Source organism: Phaethon lepturus, unplaced genomic scaffold, assembly GCF_000687285.1.
Source record: "Phaethon lepturus isolate BGI_N335 unplaced genomic scaffold, ASM68728v1 scaffold646, whole genome shotgun sequence".
NCBI classification, from domain to species: Eukaryota; Metazoa; Chordata; class Aves; order Phaethontiformes; family Phaethontidae; genus Phaethon; species Phaethon lepturus.
In genome coordinates this window covers 24,010-51,442 of record NW_010543825.1, presented here as the reverse complement: position 1 = coordinate 51,442, position 27,433 = coordinate 24,010, and the positions used below count along the sequence as shown (strand labels likewise).

The following is a 27,433-nucleotide window of genomic DNA, read 5'->3' as shown; positions in this document are numbered from 1 at the left end:
AGGCAACAGCTAAGCATGTGAAGAGTGAGACTATAAAACAAAAATTATGATACACAACATTAAGAATTACTTTGCTAATTTCTTGCATTTTCAGTAGATGTTTAGTCCATATACTCATAATGGAAAGGGTTTAACATTTAAAACTTAAAAAAAAAAAGTTTTCTTAAAGTATTGGCAATGCTGCCTGGTAGTGCTAGAAAAAAGTCTCTCTGTGTGAATGTGTTTAGGCATATATTGTCATCATACGTGTTGATTGTGCAAGAATTTAAGAATTTAATTAAAGGTAAATTAAAATGCCCAATCAAGTTTTTCTGTCAATACTCTGTTTGTATTCTTGTTGAGATTTTTAATATGGGGATGTATTACTGATCAAGATAGGAAAAGATATCTTCTGCTAGTATTTTCACCAGACAGATATTCATATGATATTCTAGCCCTTATTACCCTTTAGCAGCTTTTGTTAAGTTTATGAGAAAATAAGGTAAAAAATCCATATTCTGCAAGCTTTTAACTATAATAGCAATCACCTGCAAATAGTGACTTTTACTATTGTGTTAATAGCAATCTGGTGAGTCTGGCAGGGTATCTGTCTTTATGGGTATGGGACAACTGCTCAAGACGTTAGTGGAACACTAACATTTGCAGTCTGGTCCAATAACCTACTTCATGGCCAGTGAAGGCTCACCCATGCAGAGCCATAGAGAACAAGAGACAGAATTACCATCAGTGCTTCGTAGGAAACACGCTGAGCAGCAGGCTACGCATCCCCTCGTGCAACTTCTGTGGTGTTACAAAACCGGTTTTTAGGCATGTTTGTGAAGTCAGGCTCTAGCTTTATTAGGATTGGCTTGCATTTACCATGTTAACACGTGTGTTTCATACTTCCCTTAAATTGACAGAGTTAAAGATACCATAGTAAGAGGTGCTCTAAAGAGAAAAGCTCTCTTTAGTTACTAATTTCTGCAAGTAAATTTTACGTGTTGCATTTCACTACTGAACATAATTTGGGAAACACTTTCCACTGGGAAGGTAGTGGAGAGAAACATCTTGTGTTAGAAAGTATTTAATACTAACCTCCCTCCAAACCAGGATATATTCTGTAAATGTCAGTCTTGAGATCAGCCTCATTTAATGTATTTACTAAGGTGTTTGGTACAGATGAATAAGAGCATGCCAAATGTTTGGTAAAAACACATTTTTGTGCAGCTTTGCTGCTACAGAGGCGTAGCAGAGGAAGAACTTGGATGTTGAAGAACTGCAGGAGCAGAAATGCAACTTCAAAGTGCTAATCATGTACTTAGGGTGGTGCCTGTAGTGATTGTGTCTCTAAGTGGGGTAGTGGCGGTGACAGATATCACAGAGCAGATAGAAACTTCTGGATCAGTACTGTGCTAGTTTTGGAGATTGTTTTACACTGTTCTTCCATAGGTAGGATCATACTCAGAAAAATTCTGGGATTTACTGAATTAAGGACTAATACAATTTTCTGCTCTGAGTTGTGGAATGAACTGTTGTGAATAAACGAGGAGGAGACATGTATTGATTCACTACAGCACGACCAGGTCATCAGTATAATGAAAGGAAGAAATGAGGTACTAGGATGCTGCAGATGAGGCATTTTCAGTGGAGACGAGAAAGTGTTATTACCACTATGCAAGACCATGGTGAGACTTCATCTCTGACATTTCTTGTCTGGTTTTGGTCACTTGTGGCATATAGATGATGTTTTTATAAAAGAAGACCAGAAGTGCTTGTTTCATCTATGTAATGAACGTAAATAAATGCTGGGAGACAATATGGCTATAAAACACTTCTGTAGAGGTGGCACCAGTGAGAGATAATAAGTAATTAATTAAGTTAACAAAAAATAATGGCATAAATAGAACTGTCCATAAATAAATTTAGCCTGGAAACTGGAAATCTGGGAGTAGTGAGATTTTAAGAACACTTTCCATCAGGTGTAGCATTCCAGAAGGCAGAATGCTTTTAAGATGCAGATTTAAGATGGTATAGGGATTCTGTTAGAGATGCCTGTGATGACAGGTCTTGGGCCCTGAGGCTGGTTCCTGTCCTGTTTTCATTTAAGATTTTAATATTGAAAGAGACAAACTGATGTTCAAGGAATAAGTGGTGAAAGCTCTGGACACAATTCAACATCTTCCGGTGTCTGGCAAACGAATTTACTTTTGGAGGAGCCTTAAAAGCAGGTGCTTGTCTAGTCCCCTTTCTCCTCAGATCTGAGGCAACGTTTCGAAGGAGTTTTGAAAACCTTTTAATTATCTAATGACTATACAGGATGCATTTTGCTTTACTGAATTTTTTCACTTTTCTGAAGCTTATGTGGATCTTCCTTTCTCTTTCTCAGTCAAAATTTAGGAATGTTTACACATACATTTTTATATGAATAAGGCTGACATTTGTCAAGACTTCTCTAGTGTTTTAATTGCTCTGAGTAACACATAAGTTTATTGTATTTTTTAAATGAACTATCCGTGTAGAATATTTTGTCTTTTCCTTTCCTAAATAAACAGAGCAATAGCCTTCTCACCAGAGGCAGGCTGAGTGATAGCTTTATTTGGATTCCAGTCTATTAGTTCATCTCTATGAATGACCAATTATGATTCATCTTTCCAAATACCAGTTATTTCATAAATCCTGCCAGAGAGCACAGCAGTGGAACTGAGGAGCTGTCATGGAGCTCCGCCAATAAAGTCACTGGTGCAGTTACAATATATCTGCACCTAATTTAATCGCCTTGTTACATGTGTTGAAGGCATGCATTCCAGTATTCTCACATTTAAAATTCTTTAATTAAGGATGCTACTCCTTGCCTCTTGCATATATTTACAATTCTAAAGAAGTGCTGTTTTTAAAGTATTCAAGGGATTTAACTGGGCCCTTCATAGCATATAATAAAAGCTTTTCTCTTCAGAGACCTTTAGTTTTTATGACGTTAAGATGTTTATTTTTACTTAGTCATTATGATAACAGGTGCTGAAGTTCTGGGATCTCCTGGTTCTCCAAGTTAGCTTTTAATAATTTTCTTTCTACACTTGCTTTTGCAAACTGTGTCTGTAACAGAAAGTGATTCGTCAGTTTATCTTTACAATCGGATGCTGGGCACCCTCCGCTGCATATTTGCTTCCTTTTCTTCACTGGCTGAAAGGGCAGCATTGGTAATAGCACAGTTAATTGACCAGTGAAATCTTTTTCTGCTTATGCTCTGTAGGAAAGGTAATTTTGTGACTTTGAAAATACACTTTTGGGTAAGTGACAACATGCATGGCAAAGACTGTAATGGTAATGTTGGACTTTTATTGATAATGTTAAAGGGTGAAATGCTAATCTTTTGAAATGCTTTCAGCATTTCTGGAAATTAGTCCAACAATTTCACTTTGGGGCAAATATGCAAAGCATTATGGTTAGTTTTCCATTATGATTTTTCATTATTTTCTCTCTGTTCACATTCCAAATAATCTTTGAACTGTTACAAGGCAACAGTAGTGATAATACTAGTCAAACTGCATTGTGCTTCCTAAAGAGAGGCTAGCATTTTGCCCCCTTAAAAAAGCTGTGTAAAAATGAAAACAAATAATGCCTCTGGTTTCATAGGAGGCATTGCACGTCATAGCATAAAGCTGTCTAAGCTTTGGGTCCGTATTTGGGTACCATTTTTTTTCAAATATGAAACGTTAAATGCATTTTAGTAAAAAAAAAAGTCAGAAATAAAAAGCAGGAGGTCTGCCTTACTGAAAAAGAAAAGTTAGGTTAAGAAAAAGAATGTTATAAGAAACCTTCATGGCACTGCAACATCATGAAAACTGAACTGGAAATAGTCAAATAATCAGTTCATAAGCAATCCACAGTCTTGTTAGATTAGCAATACTTACAGTGAAAAAGACTGAAAAAAAATAACTGGGAAAAAATAGGGTGTATTTCTCACCAAAACTTATTGATTTAAAACCTAAATTTTTGAGTATGAACAGGCAGATCAACACTCATCTCAAAGATGCGTGGGTCTTAATCTACTGAAAATTACAGCAAGACTCGTTTTTCTTTCAGTAGGATGAAAATCTGACCTAAGAGGAGCTCATGGTTTGGTAGCCCATTGTTCAAAACTCAGTGTTGTAGCTCTGTAAAGGCTAAACATCTGGGCTTAGTTTCTACAGTGTATGCCGTTACATGTGGAGTAAGAAGTTAAAATCCAAATGTTACCTTTATTTAATGACAAACAGTAAAGTTACAAAAAGAACAGCTAGTGAACGTAGAAGACAACTCGTCAAACTCAATCAAGTTTTTATTGAAGTAGATCTCTCATCACTGTTATTTCAAGTGACTTGGTGTTTCTGAAGGAACATACTGCAATACTTTGCAACACAATTGCCGATGTTATCAGGATTCACTTAGTGAGATTTAATGGAACAGTACCTTTCTCTTAGCTTTGAGCTGCTCGTGATATTTGTTGGATGTGTCGCCTGGTATTTCTCCTCCCCAGAGGGTAATTCCCACTATGGAATAAGTGATGCCCATGACAAGCAGTGGAAAGCAGTAGACCAGCACAATCACAATGACATGATACCTGCAATGAAAAAGCGTTAAGGTGGTAAGTGCTTTCAGAGGAGCTATACCAATGGAACAGGCTGCTAGAGGTCATGAGTGCTACTGTAAGCATATTTTATCTTGACTGGCTAGCCCTTGGTGTTTTCACTGTCTTTTTGAAAGTCTTGAAATTGCAGTGCAAATGTATTTACATTTTAATGCATGTGTTTTATGGGGTTTCTAGTTCTGATTCTGAGCTTGCACTAGCATAAATTTAGAATGACTCTATAGTTGTCATGATTAGTGACTGCACAATAAAGTGTGTTTGTCCATAACTAGCTGAATTGATTTAATTATTGCACAGCCAAGTATCCTAAGGGTAAGCTGGGTGTTTTGAGCTCTAGTCTGGACCATAAAATGAAAGAGAAAAATAAGTATTTAAATGGTATATTTATACAAAGGCCCTGATAAGTGTCCTCTGTTACCCAGTGTACTTCATATGGCAAATCTGTTGTATATAGGCAACACAATCATCACTGCTGATGTAAGCACTGGGAAAAAAAAGATAACTTCTTTTGACTCCTGTTAGTTCCGGTTAAATGCCATTCTCATATAAAATCCCAGTGAATGATCAGTGAAGAATCCCCAGCCGTCACTGAGAGTGACCTTACTGTCCTAAAGAGAAATATCTGTGCATGGCTCCTAAAGTGATAAAAATTATATATGACCAGGGCCTCTTTCACCTGCCTGAAAGAGAGCAAAAGGTCAAATTTGATGCTGGATGATTACACAGGCTTTCAGCCTTGAACAGAGGGTTCATCTTAAATGCCAATAAGGACATGAAAGGGCAGATAATGTTTCTATGGCTAGGTAACCACTTATTCCTAATTCTGCCAGAGGGACAAATAGGATATATTGAATTTAACTGACAGTTATTCTACACTTTCAGAAACTGGAAGCAATTATAGGTTTTAGAGTTTTCTTATTTGGACTGATATCTGAGATAAGTAATTGTGATAGTCTAACAGAATGAAATGTGAAAATCCAACCCTCTCACGAAGAGGTCCAGAGAAAAAAAATCTGATTAGGATGAGAGGCTGGAAATACTTGTTTTCCTGGTTACGATGAAAAGGAAGCTTGCTTTGAATTGCGTGTTCTCTCCCTATTTCTGACCATCTCTGTCTGTATAGAAGTCACCATCTTAAGTGAAGCAATGATAGTAAACATGCAGTATGGGCTGGAGAACACTTGTAGAAGTGGAAGAGAATAAATGTGTTCCACTTATCACTTTAAATGCTCTATCTTCCTAGATTAGAAAACTTCCATTACATTCTTCAAACATCAATGCTGTTAGTTATTCTGCATGTAGAGTATCTGCACAGTATTCTACAGCTTGTGCCCAGTCCGTTGCAAGCATAGACACCACCATGCACAAGTTTAAGAGAACAAAAGCTTACGTAAAATGCTGCTTTGGACCACCTGGCCATGCTACATAGCAAAGAGTTCTCCCAGGCATCACCTTGGTTATGGAGTATAGGCACTGGGGAAAGGCCAACAGAAAAGCCAAAATCCATATGCTCCCAATGACCACCTTGGTAGCAGTTGCAGAGAGCCTAGGTTTCAAGGGATCAATAATGGCCATGTATCTGTAAAAGAAAGCAAAAACCTGTGCATAAGAAACCTCCAGAGGTTACGATGTATCTAGAATCAACCAAAGCTTAGGGTTGGGAGAAGGATAAAAGCAGAGAGATTTGTCTTCCCGGAGTTCTGATGGCATTGTGCTCTTTAGGTGGTTCAGCCCCCATGATGGCAGTGCTGGAAGAAAAAGAAGGTGCACTGAATGTTTTTTTAAAGCTGTGGGACACCCAGTTAACCATACGTATTATCAGTAGAGCAACTATTTCTCAAAGAGTTAGTTAATCCTGCTACCACACAACCTGACTGAAAAGCAACAATACAGCTGGATCCTCTGTTACTCTGCTACATAATAAAATGTTTCTCTCTAATTAAAAAATTAACAGCCAAGCTGTCAGCATTATTAGTCATCTATCCAAAAGCTACAGGAACCTGGTAAGTCTGCACGTCTTTATTTCCATAGACATAGATTGACTTTGGATCGTCTGCCAAAGAGCCCCAGACTGCAACTGATTCATACCAAGGTTGAAAGAGTATCCATATAAGTGTTTCCTTGGGCAATGTAGAAGTGGTAAAAGCACCAAGAGAAATAGATGCATAAAGCATGAAAACATCTCATTTGCTTTCTCAGTTCTTGTGTTCTCATGTAGGATAGCATTCTTCTTGCTGCCCTATAATTGCATTGGCAATCCATGTATACTGATAACTTCAGAAGATCATGCAAAAATCATTTAAACATTTACTGTAAGTAATTACAATTTAAAAGTTTAGGAAAAAAGAGCAACAGGAAGGCATCAGGACAGTAAAAGAAAAATAAGTCTTGTTTTCTGTCTTTTGTTCTCTGTTATAGATGCAAGGAACAAGGGAGACAGAAATTTTATATTTTATATACTCCATATCATGTATTTCATGTGTTTTTCATGTTTTTCTTAGCATGACTACTGCTTTGATTTCTGGGCTTAATCCTGAATTAAGGTATTTTCCACCAACTTCCCTGATCACACTATTTTGTTTCATTTAACAATGACCAAATAATCACTTCCAAAATGATTAATCATATTAATTTAATAGAAATACTATTCAACATTTCTTCCGCTATAAGGGGGATGCTGATAAGTATCAGCCAGAATCACATTTAAAGAAATTTTTGTACTTATATAAATATACTGTCCATATTGTGTTACTGATACAGCATACTGAATAACTAACTACATGTTCTTTAATCCGACATCCTAATGTTTTCCAACATTTCCAACAAAAACATTTCCTTCCTTCCAACAGAAGGAAATGGTTTTTACATTAATATTTTGCTTCAGATCCAGAGGGTTCCCAAAGTACATTCAAAAATCCTTTTATTCATGATTGAAACACAATGCTGTTTGTGAGTTAATGTAGGAGTTGACAGATCAGCAATTTAAATCAAGAAATTTCCATGGAAGTATTCAGTCTATCTGTACCTGTTCAGGAAACTGAAGATCTGCCCTTTTGCAGTCATCAGTAGCATTGACATTTTACACTGTGTTTCCCAAACCATTGCTTTTCTGAAATCAGAATTAGGATAGCAATGATTTAGAAGCTCCTCAGGAATAACCAGGGCAAGTCAAAAGGAAACTAACAAAATTAAAATATTCTTTTATGTGTTTCCTTGTGGGTTTTTTTTTTTAATTTTCATATTATATGAAAACACCTGAAGCAGATAGAAAACTGAGATAAATGTGAAAACCAGCTTGAATGTTTTACTAATGAGAGTTTTCCAAATTTCTAGCAGAATGTCTGGATCAGTTTCAACAGTTTGTCATCAGTCACAGGGATGAGTACTAATTCTGGCAGAAGCAATCTCATTGCCAAAGAATAATTATAGCCCATGTACTTTCACTCTCTTTCACAGTACACATGTTCAGTTATCTGATGGTCTTTGACAAGACTGTTGGAGTAAGTGGTATCCTAAAGGTCCTCTCTCTTTCCATCGTAGGTGTCCAGTCTTCATGCCTGGTAACTGCCCTTGTCCCTGTCTGTTTCAGGTTTTAAATAGAGTTAGAAAGTCAAACCACACCTATTCCAGCCTACATGTGTAGAGAAAATATTTTTAGAACTTTACAGTATTGCTTCCCTCTGTGTGTAATTTATACCTTCTAAAAGAATTGCAATAAGTAAAAAATGTACTATGGCTCTTCATCTACTCTTTCTCTACATTTCTGCCTCATATAAAGATGGATTGGAATAGATTCATTGACTATTTTCTGTATGGAAAACTACATAGGCAATAATAGGCATTGTATGGTAGGACCATGGAAAAAAATAATCACTATTGTTGAGACTTTAGGTGTTGCTGTGGGGCTTAGAAGTTATAAAATTAGTTTACTTTATACTCGCTGAGAATGAATTATTTTGTAGGTAAGTAAGCATAACTTAGTAGATCCTATTCCAAAGTGACGCTAATATGCGATTATTTTTCTTGTCTATGTTGGTCCTTTCAACATTCATTGATAAAAAAATTTCAAAGCCATTTATGATGTTTAATTTTGTGTTCTCATCTTCTGCCTTGGCTTTAGAACATATCTTTTCTTATACTGTTAGGTGACTGTTTGGGTCTGTGCTTCGAAATCCAGGCAGGACTTGAATTGAAATCCATTGGAATCAATGGATAAGCTGCCATTGATTTTAATCAACCCTTTTTTTGATGAATAAGTTCTCTTCTGCTGCAATTAGAAGAGTAGCACTCATTTAAAATGAAGGAAGGTGTTACATGTCCTAATTGCTACAGTACACACTTAGGTTGTAGGCAGAGTTGCCCAAGATTATTAGGTGCAGACATTAGCTACAAGACAATAATAATAATATTCATAAGATAATGCTCCTGATAAGAATTTGTGCAAGGATTTTCTGCATCTATATTTACCTGCTATGGCAAACAAATTTCATTCAAGTTATTCCTACTTTTTGGAAATGTCATACTTTAGAGGTGGGTAATTATAGAATAGAATATTGTTTTAGCAAAAATAACTCTGTTTATAGTTAACCATCAAATATGTGATAAATCCAATATTTGCCATCATAGTGGTACTCAGCTTCTAGTAGACATGATAACTGTACTAATACCTTAAAACTTCTAAATGCTGACAGAGAGTGATCTAAAACAACTTCACTTCTGAATCATCAATTTCTGTATCTAGAATTACAAGCCTATTCATTTTGCATTGTTTTTATGGCACTTACATATTTTTTTCCCACACGGTATTTATTTCCCCTCTCCTTTACCTGCTTTTTGGCGTTTTTTTCAGCTAAACTGGTGCTTTTGGTATCACATACTAACTATGAAATAGCTTTATTCTAGTGGTGGGTGTCTTGTCCTGAGTGAGCAGCAGATCTCATGAAAATAATACAACAGTTGCCCTCTACCTCCTAGTTCGCTTTTCCTCCAAAGTGTAAGCACAACTTGGTAATGAAAATAAGTTTGTAGTCATGAGTCCTGTCTTTCAAATTGAGCTAACTTGAGCGTGGGCTGCCAGATACTGTCCAAAATGCTTGATGATCTTTACCTGCAGTAGGTGATAACCCATAAACAAGTAATCATTTTCACATGCTTGTGGGACTCTTAAGGCATCTCCTCCTAGGCTTGAATAATTCCTTTCAATAGCTAGTTTTCTCCAGATTGCACATTGACATTATTTTATGTGCTATTGTCAGATTTCTATTACATTCACATTATTCTTATTCCCAGTTATATTATTCTTATTCCCAATAGGTACCAGCAGTAATTCTCTTTGGCTAAGATAAAATTCTGTTGTTATATCTCCCTGTCTGGTGACTGCCCTTTAAAGATGTGGATTGTTTGTGTGAAATGACTCATACAGCTGTACTGATGGAAATTTTAACTATTGGCTGTCTGAGTGAGGTAAGTCAAAGGACAAAGATCAGACGAAAAGCAGGCTACTTGTCTTTCTTGTTGAACTTTGAGTGATAAGCCAACAGCCTAGCTTTTGCAAAAGATACATTACAAAAACGTAGCCTGCAGTCATTCTAACAAACAAGGTGGGGAGGAGGTGGAGGAGCCTTGACCATTCCCTCAATAATGCCTTTGTGCAGGAAGGACTTAGCTGACCAGAGAGTATTGACAGCTCTGTACTACTGAGCCTTTGATAGCAAATCTCATTTATTCTAATTTGCCGGTACGTTAACAATTACAAAGAAGTATCTAACGTGTTCCCTAAGTGGCTTTTCTTAGAAACAAAATTGCTTAATTAACATAATGAGATATTGCTTTATAGCTGCAATTGTTACACTCACTCAATTTGTCATGTAAGTTTGGTAGCATTTTCCTAGAGGAGCCATCATTGCCGTAATTGAGGATAGTGGAAAATGTGGAATGACTCTCAGTTGTAGGTTAAAAAACACCTCCGTAGGTGAGCTGTCACTTGATGTTAATATCTGTAGCCAAAAGAAGCCCGGAAGAGAATTGAGTCCTTCCTTTGCAAATGACAGCTAACAGTGCAGGAGGCTTAGCTACTCCTGTCTAGAATTTTGTTTGCAAAAGACAACATTTTGCAAGAATGTTGTCTTGCCACTACTGGTACCTAAGGGTGGTAAGTTGTTTGTCTATCTCTTTAGCCTCAAGCTGAAGGAGCAGTAGCTAATTTTTCAGTTGGCCCTTGCCTTTGATCTCTGTCCGTTTTGGCCAGGGTGTTTCCACCAGGAATGAAAGCTCCTGCTAGAACAGGCTAGAGGTTCCAAGCTTAGGTGTTGCTCAGAAAATTAGTGAGGTGAGGAGGCTAAGTATGGGATAATGTGTATCTATGTTGCAGGATATTGCCCCTATATATTCCAACTACCCACAGCTGACAACTGTCTGTCATTTTTCATGGTGTAGCTCTGTCATCAGGACTCATTTTCTTACTCTGTTTGACATCCTTACATATATTTTGCATGGCAAAGTGCCAGTTACAAGGGGGAGCAGCAGACATGCTGTCTGAATTGTGCACTGAATGGTGCTGAACATGGTGTAGAAAAAAAGAGGATTGTGTAAATGAGGACAGGAATGAAAGAGAGAATGATGAGATACAGGTTCTGGAGCAAAAGCAAAAGAACTGAGCCTGGGGAACGTTTGCTGAACACAAAAATAGGAGTAGAAATGAAACAAGAATAATGAGAAACTAGTAGGAGGAGAAGCAAAGAAAGGAGAATTGTAGAATAATAACAGATAGATTGCGTTGAGAGAGGAGAGAATAAGAAAGGGAACTGGGGTGATGTAAAAGCAAAAGGCACATGAGAAAAATCAGCCCTAGTGGACCAGAGATTCCAAGGTAAGTAGAGCTGGCAGAAAAGCACAATGTTTTGACAGTAGGGCTCTGTAGTGGCAAGCCCTTTTGCCTTTGCAGGTGTATGGGAGAGAACTCCCAAAGAGTTGTTCTCTCTGTGATCAACCAACCATAAACTGTGTGCAAGGGGAACAGATGGACTTCTATGATGCTCCAATGTCGTCTGTCTTAATGACTGTTCTGCTTCTCGTGTTCTTTAAAGTGGTCTGAACTTACACAGTCTTTCTGAAGTCAGTGAAAGTGGCGAGTGCTGGGGCCCTCGTAGGTCCACTGTGTTCTGTGATATTTATACAGAGACCTTGGACCTCCGCACACCTGTGTCTCGAAGGTCACTAAAAGATGGTAGGCATTTGAGCTGAAGGAGGATTTATAATGGCTACAAGCAACTGAAGACTTGCTACAATGCTGAAAAGCCTTCTGTAGCCACACGAACATTATTGAAGTGGGGTGCTGTGCCAATTTTCTTTGCAGTCTTTGGACTTTGCAGTTCAGTCAGTCACCAGGCTGGAGCAATGGGACCCTCTGCCAAGCAAAGGGCTCTGAACTCTTGCTGAGGTCGTTCAATTTCAGGATCGGACTTCTAATGGTTTCTAACTCCAATGGGAGCTGCTGATAATGCCACAGATACCTTGCTCCACACAATAAAGCGGGGATGGCGAATCTAAAGTGCATATCAACTGAAAAGAATTACGTCATCATACTCATTTATCACAACAAGCAGAAACCATTATTGCCCCATCCAACATGAACACTACACTTGGAAGATAATTATAAGATGGAATATGCACATTTAGAAATTTAGAGATGTAAACATGTGCAGGTAGAGACTCAAGACAACACTTGCAAGAATGTGAATTATTCAATGTCTGCACCATGTTCTATGTGTTACTCTAAAGCATTTTTAGGTAGCACTTTAGTTCCATCACTAGATTCATTAGCACATGATTTTGTTTTCTGTGATCATGCTGTCATCGCTTTTCTTCCAGCTTTGGCTTGTGTTAGTCTTTGTCCCTAGCTAATTGATACCAAAAGTCAGCAAGAGTCTTTCCATTGAACTGAATGAGAAATCAGTCAGACTGCAATATGTAATGGCTGGTGCATCATGGTGTGCTTGCTGCAGCACTGTTTTCCTTCAAGACTGTTTTCTTGTCTGCTGGGGTCAGAATACATTTAATTTCCTTCAGAACTGCTCACTTTGGCTGGAGTTTACAATTTACTGTTTGGTACTTGTTTCTTGGGTTCATCACATCAAGAAAATTTGTTTTCCCTGAAATGATAATAGAGACAGTCCTCGTTTGAATAACATTGATAAACTCTTTAAGCCAGTGGCTATAACGACAGCATAATCATGTAGCTCTGTTACAGTTTGCAAATAACATAAGACACAAATAGTAGGTAAGTACTATAAAAAGCTTCTGAAGTTTGTGTATTATGGTCCTGACAGTAGAAAAATATTAAAAAAAAATCCTCATTTATCTTTTTGTAAAACAGCATACACTGACTAATACAAGCAGGAAAATCTTCCCCTCTTTAACACATTATTTAGAAAATTGTAACAAAAATACATAAGACTTTTTAAAACAAAATGATGTTCAAAATTGGATTCTACAAATGCCCATCTGGACACACATTTGGAACCCTTTAATCATCCTAAGTGATTTGTTTCACCTGTTTACAATGTGTTTGTAAACTCAAATGGGGAAAAAAAGTAATCAATTCAGTCCCAGATTGTAACGGAAATTGGGACTTGACGAAGGAAGAGACTGAGAGGAAATCATCATGCTTTCATGCAAGTGGCTCTTTAACAGCAGACAGCAGAGTGCACTTCCTTCGTGAATGCACTGATGCTGTTATTCCCTCAAAAGAGAAGCCAGTTTTGAAACTTTCTATTTTGAATCAACTAGTAACTAAGAAACTTAGCTAGGGAAATTGCTATGATTACCTGCCCTTATTTAAAACATTGTTGTGGAAAATCCTACAAAAGGTCTCTGTAAGGTATATACAGGAGATATAACCTTAGTAGATTAACCTTAAAAGAGCAATATCAAAATTCTTCAGTATAGCTGAGTTCTCAGAAACAGTGCAATGCTTTCTATTTGAGGAACATTTTGGTAACTGGCAATGGGACAGATTTTTATAAGTATGTAATTGACTTTACATGATATATGCTATAACTATGCATATTGATAGAAAAGGGATAACTGTTCTTTGGTCTGTCTCAGAAAATGACGGACTAACTGACTTCCCCTGACAGGCGGGTTTCTGTTTCTCCTGTTCTTTGAATATGATCTACTTGTGCTATCAAGGACCAGTGTCAATGCAAAGTCTGTAAAACCAGCTCCATCTGCACAGACTACAACCCACTCTGATATTGCCTACATTTCTGGCACTGTCATCTGAATGGCTTCCTTCTTGTTTCTGCAGTTGTTTTGAAATAATTTTATTTTAAATAAACACCAATATGTGAATGATACAAATTTCTCTCCTGCTTGGTAAATCAGTCAGAAACACATGCGTATAGGCAATAATATTCAAGGAAAACAAACAAACAAACAAACCAACCCCTTGCCTGTCTTTGAAAAAGTACTGCAGTCTACATTACCTAGTAAACCACAGATATATCTTTTAAGAGTTTTAATTAAGCTATAAATAAGGGCACTGAGAAAATATTTAAGGCTACGGATCTGTCTAAAATGAATTTCTCTTTTGAACATATGGTTTGAACTTCTCAGATGATGTTTCCTGCCTGGAACCAGAAGACTTGGGGCTATCACTGTTGTAAACGTTGCTTATACTCTTCAAGATACTGGCTTACCAACTTTATCTTTTTAATCGCATATTTTGAAAGCAGCTTTTTAAATAGAATATTTACTTAATCCAAAACAAAGAGGAAAAAAAATAGCTGTTATGCCTATATTTATTCCCAAACTGTCTTAGCATAACTCTGACATGAATTTTGACCAAAACCCCAAAAGATTCTTTTTGCCTGATCATTATGAGTTTGTACCGTAGCAAGAAATGGGTTATTTTTCCTATGTCTCTGACAGTCTGAATCTTTTAGTCATTGCATCAGGGTGTTCTACAGAAACTATTTCACCTCTTTTCTCAGAAAGAAAAAAAAAAAAGATAATTGTCAAACGCAGAAATTCACTTTAGGCTCCCAAGTCATAAAAAGTCCTTTATGTTTCACCTCTTGATTTTTGAACCCTTAATGCTCTCCTGTTCAACCTTTTCTCTCCAGTTCTGAGGACTCTTATTTTTCAGAGGGCAGCCTAGATACTGGAATCCAGAAATATGATGTACTTCATCTTAAAATACAAATTTGGGGAACACAGAGAAACAGGGAAGGGATTTCCTATTTGAAGTCTATCATTTGACTGGCAAAGTAATAATAGTAATAATAGTGATAATTTTAAAAGCGTATCTTTGCATTTTTCTCTTCAAGATATTTGGTGAGCAAGGCTGATTCATGAGGTCACAATTATGAAGTCATCCATTAGTTTGGAAAAAAAAAGCTCTATTGAACTGTAGTTTGTGGGTAGGGTAGGTAGTGTTTTGTGTAGTTATGTGACACCAGAGGCAGGTAAAGCTATCAATAAAATGGCATCTTGTGGAAAAACCAGCATAGTGGGTTTACAGAAACTCCCTTCATCCATTTCTTTGGATGAAAATATTCACAGATAAGGCGGGGGGGGGCGGGATTTCTCTGGGGAAAATAGCCTGTAAAGCACAAGAAACCTAAAAAGAAATCCATCTAGCTTTTTGTTTTTCTTGTTCCTATGTTCCTGTCTCTCTCCCCAGTCCTCAGTGCAAATTCTCTCTCCTTTTGCATGGAAACCACTTACTTTTGAGGCAACAGAGTTTGAAGGAGGGGGAGTGAGAGAGGGGCCAAAGGCTGCAGTTCTGTTTGGGCTGAGCTCTGTGCAGGGGATGGCAGAGGGCTGGGCGATGCAGGTTTCCTGCCTGCCATTGCTTCAACCTCCTCTATTCACTGATGAGCCAAGCACAAAACACTTGGTACCAAGCACATGTACAAGAAGGCAAGTACCAGTATACATCTTCTTGGTGTGCATCTTTTGCTGATGCCACTACCATATGCCCTGTGCACTCCATATCCTAACCTGGTAGTCATATTTGAGACCATTTTTTCACATACCCATTTCTCTATTCTTCAGTGTTTCTGAGCACACAGGACAGGTACAGATACTTAACTCCCAATTCAGATGATGTTATTCTACATCAAAGATGGTCATGTATAGTTTGGCAGCAGTATCACTTTAAAGTGTTTATGGCACATGAAGACCTTGAGCAATTTATCCCAGGAATAGAAATTCATGCAGAGACAGATACCAAATATATTCTACCGGAAAGATAATAAATTTTTCAATGTGCCAACTGCCTACTTTAGAATTTCAGTAACAGATTCATTTATAGGGCTTGTGGTACTACTTTGTGACAATAATAACTGCTCTTGTAGCATACACTTGAAGAGAATGAAAAGCCTAAGTAATATTTTGAGGATCTGATGAATTTAGGTTTTATTTGATAAATTGAATCATGTATTTAAGCCTCGTAACTGTCTTCTGTTAAAAGCTTGTATCATATTACTTATGCTGGAGTCTATGAGTGTATAGAGGGATTATTAACAGCCATCAGTAACTGAACAATGTCACAGAAAAATAGAAAATTGACCCAGTATATATATGCCTCTGTATATATATCAGAAGTCTAAGAATTAAGGTGGAAAACTAGAACAACAAATTTTGAATATTGGTGTAATAAACATACTGGAAACTAGGTAGGAGAAATGTAATTCTGTAATACGAAGGTTTATAAAAAAGAGAGGAGATTGTGAAAGAGGTGGAATAAAGCTGAATTTTAAATACAGTTTAAAATCAAGTCAGGTAAAACAGATGTATTAATGAATAATATAGAATTTTATGGTTTGAAACTCCTAGCATGACTCTGAAAAAATAAGTTTCAGGATTATACACTCAGCTGATTCACAGTAATAATGGTGACATGCCAAAAGAAATTAGAAAGGCTGTGATAGCAGGTAATGCAATAATAATAGAGGATATCAGTGATTTCTATGCAGACATAAAATATATTCTTGGTCAACATTAATGACTGCTCTATGGACCATCTATGAGGAGAAGCCCAAAGTAAACAAGGAGCTCTTGAGTTGGTCCTGAACAGCATCTATGGTCAGGCTTAAATGATATTTTTGTTCAATTAGTGTCTAGAGGATGTCTGGTTTTGACATCTCTGCAGAAACAATAAAGTCCCAAAAAGCTGCTGTGGTAGTGTTTAATTTAAAAAGGGTGAACTATGAAAACTTGAGGAAACTTATTAAAAAGAAATGAGAAGGGTAACCAAAAGGAAACAGGGACTGTTAGTAACAAGAATCGATCATATTCTGAAACATGGAGATTCTCTAATTATCTAATATTTTATTAGTGAAGGTTAATTTGATTTTGAGTCTGGTGTTCAGCAAAGTGAGTGTAGGGGTTTTGGGAAAGAGAAGACTGGGCCCGTGACTCTTGGATTCTGATTGTCATTCTGCTGCAAATTGTTTGATGATTTAATTTTTCAGTCAGATTTTTAAAAACATCCATCCTGATGTCAATACATTATCCATGTCTACAACATGATGCTACATAGTCAAACTTAAGTGAGCTGTCTTGGGTACCAGAGGTAGGAGTGTGAGTATACCTGCCTTTTAGCTCTAATTTTAATAGTCTTTTTCCTTCTAAAAATAGACTTGCAGACACAGTTCTGTGGAATAAATACAAATAGGAAGTTTCATAACAGCTTTGTTGGATTAGACAGATATAGACTAAAGTTCTACATCCACCTGTAGGTCAAAAAAAGGGGCATTTCATTCTATCAGAAGGACCAAAAAAGGGGGAAAAGATGAAGTTATTACTGAAAACATAATGGGACTCTGGGGCACGATCAGGTTTTAAGTTTTACAAGTGGTGATTTATTTTGATAATCTGATTTGAAGTTAATTATTGGACTTTCATTATTAATGTCTCACTGAGGCAGCAAATTGTAACAGCTCCAGAGTTTATATAAACACAACATGTTAGGAAAGTTTTGTGATTAAAAAAAGTGCATGAAAGTGGAATTCTCTTTAACATTGGACTTTATTTCATCATTTTTCTGTTGCAATACCTTTGACTCTGCAATAAGCTGAACAGAATAATGGGCTGGGATTTTTCCAGAGTATAGGGCTAGGATAGATGTGTAACATTGGGTAGAATCTGATCTTTAGGAAGTATTAGGTCAAATCCATAATTTTCCTCTTTCTTAATGATTTGTTAAAAAAAATTACATAGGCCTTTTTGATGCTATTATGCTGACCCATGTTGAGCAGCAGTAAGCCTTGCAGGCTGCTTTGCAGTAGTGCAGAACATTGGTGTATCATAAATGTAATTTTATTTACATTTGTATGAAATATTGTCATACATATGTCATTCTTTTCAATTCCGTTTGCATATAAAGAAATCTAATATTTATGTAATAGCTCTTCAAAGACCAAAAGTTTGCTTGTGTACAAGGAAGAAAAGAAATGGTAAGATGTGACCAGGATCAGCAACTACTCACCATCACTGTTAGAATACCTTGTTTAATTCCATAGCAATTGCTTTTATTATAGTATCATAGAATCATGGAATACTTTGGGTTGGAAGGGACCTTAAAGATCATCTAGTTCCAACCCCCCTGCCATGGTCAGGGACACCTTCCACTAGACCAAGTTGCTCAAAGTCCCATCCAACCTAGCCTTGAACTCTTCCAGGTTTGGGGCATCCACAACTTCTCTGGGCAACATGTTCCACTGTCTCACCACCCTCGTAGTGAAGAATTTCTTCCTTATGTCTAACCTAAATCTACCCTCTTTCAGTTCAACACCATTACCCCTTGTCCTATCACAACAGGACCTGCTAAAAAGTCCCTCTCCAACTTGCTTGTAGGCCCCCTTCAGGTACTGGAAAGGTTGCTATAAGGTCTCCCCAGAGCCTTGTCTTCTCCAGGCTGATCAACCCCAACTCTCTCAGCCTGTCCTCATAGGAGAGGTGTTCCATCCCTCTGATCATTTTGGTGTCCCTCCTCTGGACCCGCTCTAAAGATCATCTAGTTCCAACCCCCCTGCCATGGTCAGGGACACCTTCCACTAGACCAAGTTGCTCAAAGTCCCATCCAACCTAGCCTTGAACTCTTCCAGGTTTGGGGCATCCACAACTTCTCTGGGCAACATGTTCCACTGTCTCACCACCCTCGTAGTGAAGAATTTCTTCCTTATGTCTAACCTAAATCTACCCTCTTTCAGTTCAACACCATTACCCCTTGTCCTATCACAACAGGACCTGCTAAAAAGTCCCTCTCCAACTTGCTTGTAGGCCCCCTTCAGGTACTGGAAAGGTTGCTATAAGGTCTCCCCAGAGCCTTGTCTTCTCCAGGCTGATCAACCCCAACTCTCTCAGCCTGTCCTCATAGGAGAGGTGTTCCATCCCTCTGATCATTTTGGTGTCCCTCCTCTGGACCCGCTCCAACAGGTCCATGTCCTTCTTATATTGGGGGGCCCAGAGCTCAATGCAGTATTGCATGTGGGGTCTCACGAGTGTGAAGTAGAGGGGGAGAATCACCTCCCTCAACCTGCTGGTCATGCTTCTTTTGATGCAGCCCAGAATACAGTTGGCTTTCTGGGATGCAAGTGAACATTGCTGGGTAATGTTGAGCTTCTTATCAACCAACAGCCCCGAGTCCTTCTCCTAAGGGTTGCTCTCAATCCATTCTCAGCCCAGACTGTATTTGTGCTTGAGATTCCTCTGACCCATGTGCAGGACCTTGGCACTTGGCTTTGTTAAAGTTCATGAAGTTCACATAAGCTTACCTCCCAAGCCTGTCAAGGTCCCTCTGGATGGCAACCCTTCCCTCCAGCGTGTCAGCCACACACTCACTTTGGTGTCATCAGTAAATGTGCTGAGTGTGCGCTCAATCCCACTATCCATGTCGCCGACAAAGATGTTAAACAGCACCGGTCCCAATACTGCCTCCTGAGGAACACCACTCATCACTGGTCTCCACCTGAACATTGAGCCGTTGACTGCAACTCTGAGTGCAACCATCCAGCCAATTCTGTATCCACTGGGTGGTCCATCCCTCAAATCCATGTGTCTCGAATTTAGAGACAAGAATGTCATGCAGGACAGTGCCAAATGCTTTGCACAAGTGCAGGTAGATGATATCAGTCGCTCTTCCCTTGTCCACCAGCACTGTAACCCTGCCGTAGAAGGCCACCAAATCTGTTAGGCACGATTTGCCCTTCGTAAAACCATGTTGACTGTCACCAATCACGTCCTTATTTTCCATGTGTCTTAGCATATTTTCAGGAGGATTTGCTCAGTGATCTTGCTGGGCACAGAGAGGACACTGACTAGCCTGTAGTTCCCTGGGTCTTCCTTTTTTCCTTTTTTAAAAAGGGGCATTATGTTTCCCCTTTTCCAGTCAGTGGGAACTTCACCAGATTGCCACAACTTCTTAAATGTAATGGGTAGTGGCTTCACTACTTCACCATTTCACCCACCAGTTCCCTCAGGACCCGTGGGTGCATCTCATCAGGTCCCATGGACTTCTACACCTTCAGGTTCCATAGATGGTCTCGAACCTGATCTCCTACAGTGGGCAGTTCTTCATTCTCCCAGTCCCTGCCTTTGCTTTCTGTGACTTGGGCAGTGTGGCTTGAGCACTTCCCAGTGAAGACTGAGGAAAAAAAGTCGTTAAGTATCTCAGCCTTCTGCATATCCCAGGTAACCAGCTCTCCCATTTCCTTCCAGAGAGGGCCCATGTTTTCCCTAGTCTTCCTTTTATCACCAACATACCTATAGAAGCTTTTCTTGATGCCCTTGATAGATTTAATTCTATCAGGGCTTTAGCTTTCCTAACCTGATCCTTGGCTGGCCAGACAATTTCTCTGTATTCCTCCGGGGCTACCTGGCCTTGCTTCCACCCTCTGTAGGCTTTGTTTTTGTGTTTGAGTTTAAGCATCAGATATCTGTAGGGGATTTCTAGGCCTATACACAGAACTGGTTGTATACTTAGGCAATCTTGGGATTGGAAATTAATTGCCAGTGTACATGAACCACCTCTTTTGCATGGTGAGAACTAGTAGGCAGAGTCAGTGGGTCTTCAATGGCCAGGACCAGATGGCCTAAATTCTGCCTAAGTTACTGTCTTTAATAAGTCCAAGAACTGTACCACAGTCAGTAGTCACAGATGGAGTTAAGACACATGACCCTTTAGGATCATGCATTGGCCAGTGGCAAGGGCATATAGGCTCCAGAGCTACCCCCTATTCAGTTTATCTTAGGGTATTTTAAAAGTTTATCCCCATAAGGCAGCTAAAGGAACTATTACAGTGGAAGCAATGTAACTGTGGTACTCTGCAGCATGAGCTACAGGAGAACTAATGAATGAATGCCGATGAAGCAGTATGGTGTAAAATCTGTGCTGCTTCTGATACTTGATAACCAAGCTGGCTTGGTTATCTGGCATCTCTGCAGTAGACTGCAAACAGCCCGTTGAAAAAGAAGCAGAAGGAGGAGAAAAAGATGACCAGGAAGCAGTGATCAGAAGCGTGAATAAACCCACATAAATTTGTGTTGTGGTTTAACCCCAGCCAGCAACTAAGCACCACACAGCCTTGACTGTGTAAGCACTGCTCAGCGATAAATAAAACATCCCTGTTTCAGCAAAAATCCAAAACACAGCCCCATACTAGCTAATGTGAAGAAAATTACCTCTACCCCAGCCAAAACCAGCACAATTTGAGCCTATGTTCAATGACCAGGTGGTCATACAGCAGTCTTGGTTACTTTCATCCTCAGCTCCAGATGCAGCACATCCCACTCCAGGAACTGCCTACTCCACAGAAGTCTGTGTCAGTCCAGTAATTTAACAGTGCACACAACTTAGACAACATGGCCTACAGAATCAGATGTGAAAGGAAACATGTACTGCCCGTGACCTCTGCTCAGTGATGTCTAGAATCATAGTGACTCATTCATACTTTGTGAATATTTGGATGTTCTCACACGATCAATGGAGCATATTGTGACACACTTTTTAGTGAGTTGCACCCCTTGACCTTTCAGTCTTCGAGGACGTTAACAATTTCTACTGGAAAATCATCTGATATTTCCTTTCCCTCAGTAGCTTTATCCTAATTTGTAGCTTTTCTTTTTAAAATTTTTTTAAATGAACATGAATGTGTAAGGATGAGTTTACTGGGTCAAAACTAAAGCAGAGAGTTTGAAGCACTGGCTGAACTCTTACAGAAGGCAAATGGGAACCAAAGTTTTCAAAAATGTCCACCAGCAGATCTGTGCCCTGGAATAGGGCAGTCTGTACATCCATGACATTCCTGGGGATTCTCTTTGACCCTCAGTGACCTTCTTGACTCTGCAAAAGTGTTCTGCAGAGGTAGCCAGGAAATGGTTAAAGGTACTGAACGTGTCAGGTGTGATTTGGTATAAAAGGAAAAGGAATAGCAGTGCAAATAGGGAAGGAGGGATAGATTGCTCTTCTGTTTGTTTTACATGATGCTCCTTGGTACTACAGAGAGCTCACCTAAACACAGCTGTGGCGTTGTTCACTGTGCTTCCCCCCCAAGGGAAGATTTTGACTTGTATTTGGGGGCAGGTGGGATTGGAAGATATGGTGGGGTGGAAATTGTGATTTCTTCAGGAGATTTTCAGGCAAGAAATAGATCAGAGTGAGTAACGGTAGTAATTGGCTCACTTCTGAGCACCAGTGTCTCACATTGGTAAACCAAGGAAAATGTTTCCAATATATTTGTATCTGACCATTGCACTTCAGTCAGTGTGGAGCAGAGCTATTCTTTACTCACTCCAGAAATGCACCCTTTGGATTCCCAAGGAACTGTATTCACCTTCATTTCCAGTTTCCTAGCATAAATTTAGGAACTTTCAAGGTAGTAAGTGCTACATCTCTGTGGATATTTTGGTCAGAAAAATGAAAAAACCTTGTTCAAAGCATCCTAGTAACTGCTCAGCTAATGACATGGACAGCTGCAGCAATAACAGTTAAATCCTCAGCTTCAACTAAAAACCTTTCATCTTTCTGAAAACCTCAGGCTAGATGAGAATCTTAAGGTAAACCCAAATTGACAATGGAAGAAATCTTTGCCTGGTTAAAGATAGCATCACTGGCTTTACACTCTCTCTCCTCCATTATTAATGGGAAGTTAACAGTTGGGAACAAGATACATCCCTGGCAGGAGGAGAGTGTACTTGTTTCCCCCTGCTTTCACCCATCCCTGGAGCAGAGAGGTAGAAGAGTTGCTAAGAATCTCATTTTCTCTTTCATTTTTAGCTTTATGGAACAGAAATGCATCTGGCTAAGAATGCCACCTAAAATTTGCAATTAGTAGGACAAACAGAAAAGCACTATTAGGAACTTGTCCACAGCACATACAAAAGGTACAGCAACATGTTTCCCAATCTTTTCACCTGGAAATGAGAAATAACATTTCAGAAGATGGATTGAACCTTGTAAAATATTAACTACCATCACCTGAAAGTGCTGCAGTTCTGCCAAGTCAATTCAGACAAGATGCATAACATGATTTGAATAGGTAGAAAGGAGTTTTGTGAGTAATTTCAGTACATCGCTAAAAGAAATAGAAGATCTGAAGGACAAAGCGATCTGTTTTTCTGAATGAAAATTCAGGATTATTGGATTTCTAAAGCATGTTGTAAATTATCTCTCCAGTACAGCCAGCAAATGTGAAAGTGATCATAAAGAAGAGGAACATTTCCCAGGGGAGAGTCACAGCACCTTCTGAGAAAGATGGTCCATCAAAGCATCTCTGTTGGAAATCTGACAACTACATCTCCTCTTTGCTCTATGGAGACTACAGCTGTCCTATTCCATTATTGTCAAGAGCACAAAGGTAAAGTTTCTCCCTGTCCTGTTTTCCTTCACAGTCACAAAGGCTTGCTTTTCTGCAAGTAATCAGAAAAAAATCAAGCACTTTGAAACCATGTTCTTACCAGACCTCTGGGTACACACAGATGGCAATGTAAATAGTCTCATTAGTTAAAATCAGGAGGAACCAAACAGCTCAGAGCTGTCTGTGAGAAGAGCTATTAAAAACAGAGCCTGAGGAGGAGGCAAATGCCTCTGCCAGCTGCAGAAGTATGAAGAGGAGGGAAATTTGAAATCCTCTTCCTTCACACACAATCTCTACAATTCCTTATCAGTATGAATTAGATGACATTGACTGAGGGACAGATACTGTTTTCACAGGCAGGGAAGCAAAACCCTGGGCAGTGGCTGCTGTTACAGAATTAGTATTAAAAGGTGGAGCACAGAGAACAGCTGAAGTCAAACAGAGAGAGGAAGTGTTTGTTGTAAAAAAAAGTGAGAGAGTAAAACCAATGAAAGGCTGAAGGAGAAAGACCACAGACAGGGAGAAAAACAGTGTGTTGGGGAAAAATCTTGAAGAACTACAGAGGAGCACAATTGATGAACTATTGATGGCTCTGCCTCTCATCACTTAATGATTGTTATCTCTGTATTTTTATTTCAGCAGAGAATCTGATCTCAATCTAAACTTTTCCTCTCTTTTCTCACCTGTCCACAGCTATCGCTGTCATGGAGTAGATGCTGGCGAAGACAGCTGTGATTGGGAAGAAGTTGTGGAAGCGGCAGTAAGCCTCTCCAAAGTACCACTCACTGTGCAGTGCGTAGATGAAGTTGATGAGAGTATTGAAAGCAGCCATGGAAGCATCGGAAAAGGCCAGGTTCACCAGGAAGTAATTGGTCACTGTCCTCATGCGCTTGTGAGCCAGGATAATCCAGATCACAATGAGATTTCCAAAAATGGCCACTGCCACCACACCACCATAAGCCAGAGACCACAGGGCAATGCGCCAAGAGGGTTGCACAAACTGATTGGAGAAGTTGGCTGCTGAGGATGCTACAGAGGGAGAAGCATTTCCAGCTGGCACTCCCAGCACCTGTCCCCAGGGATTGCCTACTGCAGCAAGGCTCGTGTTCCACCTGCTGCTCATGCTCACGTTCCAGTTGACTGTGGGGGCAGAAGTCATCCTGGATGTTCTTCTTGTCTCTTCCAGGAATTATGTGCCTTTCCCACCTCCCTCTCCCAACCCTCCAAAATCCCCACCAACAAATAAGCAGAGGAAAGAAAGAAAAAAGGAAGTAAGGCAACACAGCAGGTACTGGGAAGGAGAGAGATCTCAGAAAAAAGCTTTGGCTGTGCTCTTCAAACTGTTAGAAATGTTGTACCAGCTGAGTCAGGAGAGCTACCTCTGCGTAGAAGAGCATCCTATTCCTCCTCTGTACAGCCAGCTCTTGCTTTTGATTTTGCTGAAGGAGAAACAGACTGGGAGCCAAGGCACATTTTATAGGCTTGTGAGTTCCCAGCGTCATGAAGGGAGTGAAGCATTAAGCTCCGTCAGCTGGTAAGATAACACCTCTTTCTCTCTGTTCTCCCTCCGCCCCTTTTATTTCATTCATTGCCAGCAGCAGGCACTTTCAGGAACTGTGGAGAGCACCACGGGGAAAATGAATTCTTGTCTCGTTTGTGTTGAGAGATTTGTTTTATACTGCCATTCTTTAAGTTTCATTATTGCGCTTCCTTTTTAAATAGTCTTTTTGCCCTGCATTTGCAGGGCTAATTAGCTGGCTTAGTTGAACATCCCAGGACTGACACTGCTTTTTATTAAAGCTGTTTCCAAATGAATTCATGAATTTATTCCACATGAATTCAGATCTGCTTTTTTGCTGCTGTCTTTTCATTCAGTACGTGTTTTCCTTTTAGCCATCCTGTTAACTACAGATTTGGAATAGTGACCTCTTTCAGATAAATAAATACATCCTGCTGCTCTCTAATTTAACTTTTCAATCTGTAATATGTAACTGACATCAAGAAACATTTATAAAATTAAAATGTGACTATATTTTTCTTACAGCACTAACTCTGGTGCCTGTAAAGACATTTGCATGTTCAGCAGACACTGATTTTTGTTGAAATATTATGCAACCCTAAACATAGATGTCTTTAAATATGGGTAAAATGATAAAGGGTTGTTTTCTTTTGTATCTTTGAAAAAATTTTTTTTAGTTCTTTTTACTTATTTGCCTTTATTCCACACTTAGTACTATTATTGTTTTGAGCAAACAATATTTTTATATGCAGTGATTTCTATACTGGTAGAAAAAAGTAAATGAGGAAATTTAACACCTGATGTTTTCACATCCAAGAAATCAGTTTTCTTGTTAATATGTTAACAACCGCTGGCACTGGGAATGCATGCTTTATGCAAGGGTTGATTGCAAGGGACTTCAACTAACAAACCTTTGTTATTCAATAGGCTGCAGTCTTCAGGGAGAAAATGTGTCCTAGTGGTGATCTGCTCCATGCTTCAACAATTTAGAACTACTGCTTGTCATCAGCAGAGATTTCAACTGTATCACAGCAGTGGGAGCTATTCAATACCCCTATCAGCAATGACACATTCTACCTTGTTTTAAGCAAAAGCTTCATATAAAAATCAAATAATCCTGTGTGCCACTTCTTCCCTGCTGTATTTGCCCAGTGGAGGTAGTGTCTGCACTTTGATTGTCAGGTCTTCACTCCAGGTTTAATTTGAATGACTGCAAACTGTGGCCATTTCTATATGCCTCAGTTCTTACCAGCTGACACAAACCCAAGCAACAACCCACCCCTGGCTTAGAAGCTCTGCTGAAAACCATCCTTTGCTACAGCATGTCTAGAACCTACCCATGTACTGCAGGTCCTCGTCACAGGAAAACCACTGGAGTTAATACCACAGTTCCATTTCAAGTCCCAAATCTTCCATCAGCATCATCTTTCATCTTTTCCCTGGAGGTGAGTCTGAAGAAGGAGATAATAGTTCACATGACGTTTCCCCAACAGACTTTGTGCCACATTCTCAGGAGATCCCATAGTAAGAAGCAGAGTCAGCAGAGGCTGTATTAGTGCTGAGTGAGTTGAACCACTCTTTATCTCCCCAGCTAACTGTGGGATCTATTTCTCTGACTTTTGAGCATGTACAAAGGGGACTTTAGGAAGGCAGGAAATAATAAGCAATTGAGTAATTCAGGTGCACTGTCCTGGTAAAATCACTGAGGTGCTGGCCAGAGGGTTAGTAGCTAGGGCTCCTTCTTGTATCATATTGTCCAAAGTAGACCAGTGGGATAGACTGAGAGAATCCCATACCTGGGCAAAGAAGTCTGACTTGTAACAAGTGATCGAAATCACAGGCAAAATCCAAGTAAGAAGTTGAATTAATTGTGGTAAAAAAAATCTCTGTGAGTTTGAGTGTTGAAAGAATTCAAATGGTGGTTCCAATGAGAGAGGAATACTGGACTGACTAGTTATATCAGGGGCTTGGACACTCAGCTCAACTCTAGAAGCTTCACTCAAGATTTTCATATGGCTATGAGCCAGAAAGCACAAACCCAACCCTGTGCCCTATACCTTTCCCCCTTTACGCCCAAACTAAGAACTCTGGACTGTATCCTTTTACTAAGCTGATGTGTTTCTCACATTCCCACACCAGCTGCCCAAGTACTTGTGTCCCATGTGCTTCTGTTGCTTCCATCCAGCTCTCCCAAACCCATCTTTATTACTCCTTTTCCTCAGTTTCAGCAGAGACACAGGAACCTCGTTTCTTGCACACACTACTGCCAAGCATGCAGCAGAGAGCAAACATATAGGAACAGTGTACTGTATAGCACCTGCAGTAACTTCCCTTGTATAGAAACATAAAGAGTCTGTGTTTGAACTACTTGCTCCGTATGGTTCATGGAGTCACATTCTGGTCACGTGTGTAAATTTTGTCTCAGCAGTGAGTTCCCCTGAAAAA

General features: G+C 39.2%; 1 protein-coding gene across 1 annotated transcript in view; it reads right to left on the bottom strand.

The window, feature by feature from the left end:
* The window catches only part of TACR3 (tachykinin receptor 3), a 37,812-nt gene extending 13,220 nt beyond the window's left edge, over positions 1-24,592 (bottom strand). Inside the window, exons 1-3 of the mRNA XM_010288445.1 lie at positions 24,153-24,592; positions 5,997-6,185; positions 4,429-4,579 (exon numbers count right to left, since the gene is read on the bottom strand). Of these exons, the coding sequence (XP_010286747.1) occupies positions 4,429-4,579; positions 5,997-6,185; positions 24,153-24,592 (780 nt within the window). The remainder of the gene's footprint in view (positions 1-4,428; positions 4,580-5,996; positions 6,186-24,152) is intronic.
* Positions 24,593-27,433: the final 2,841 nt, after the last annotated feature.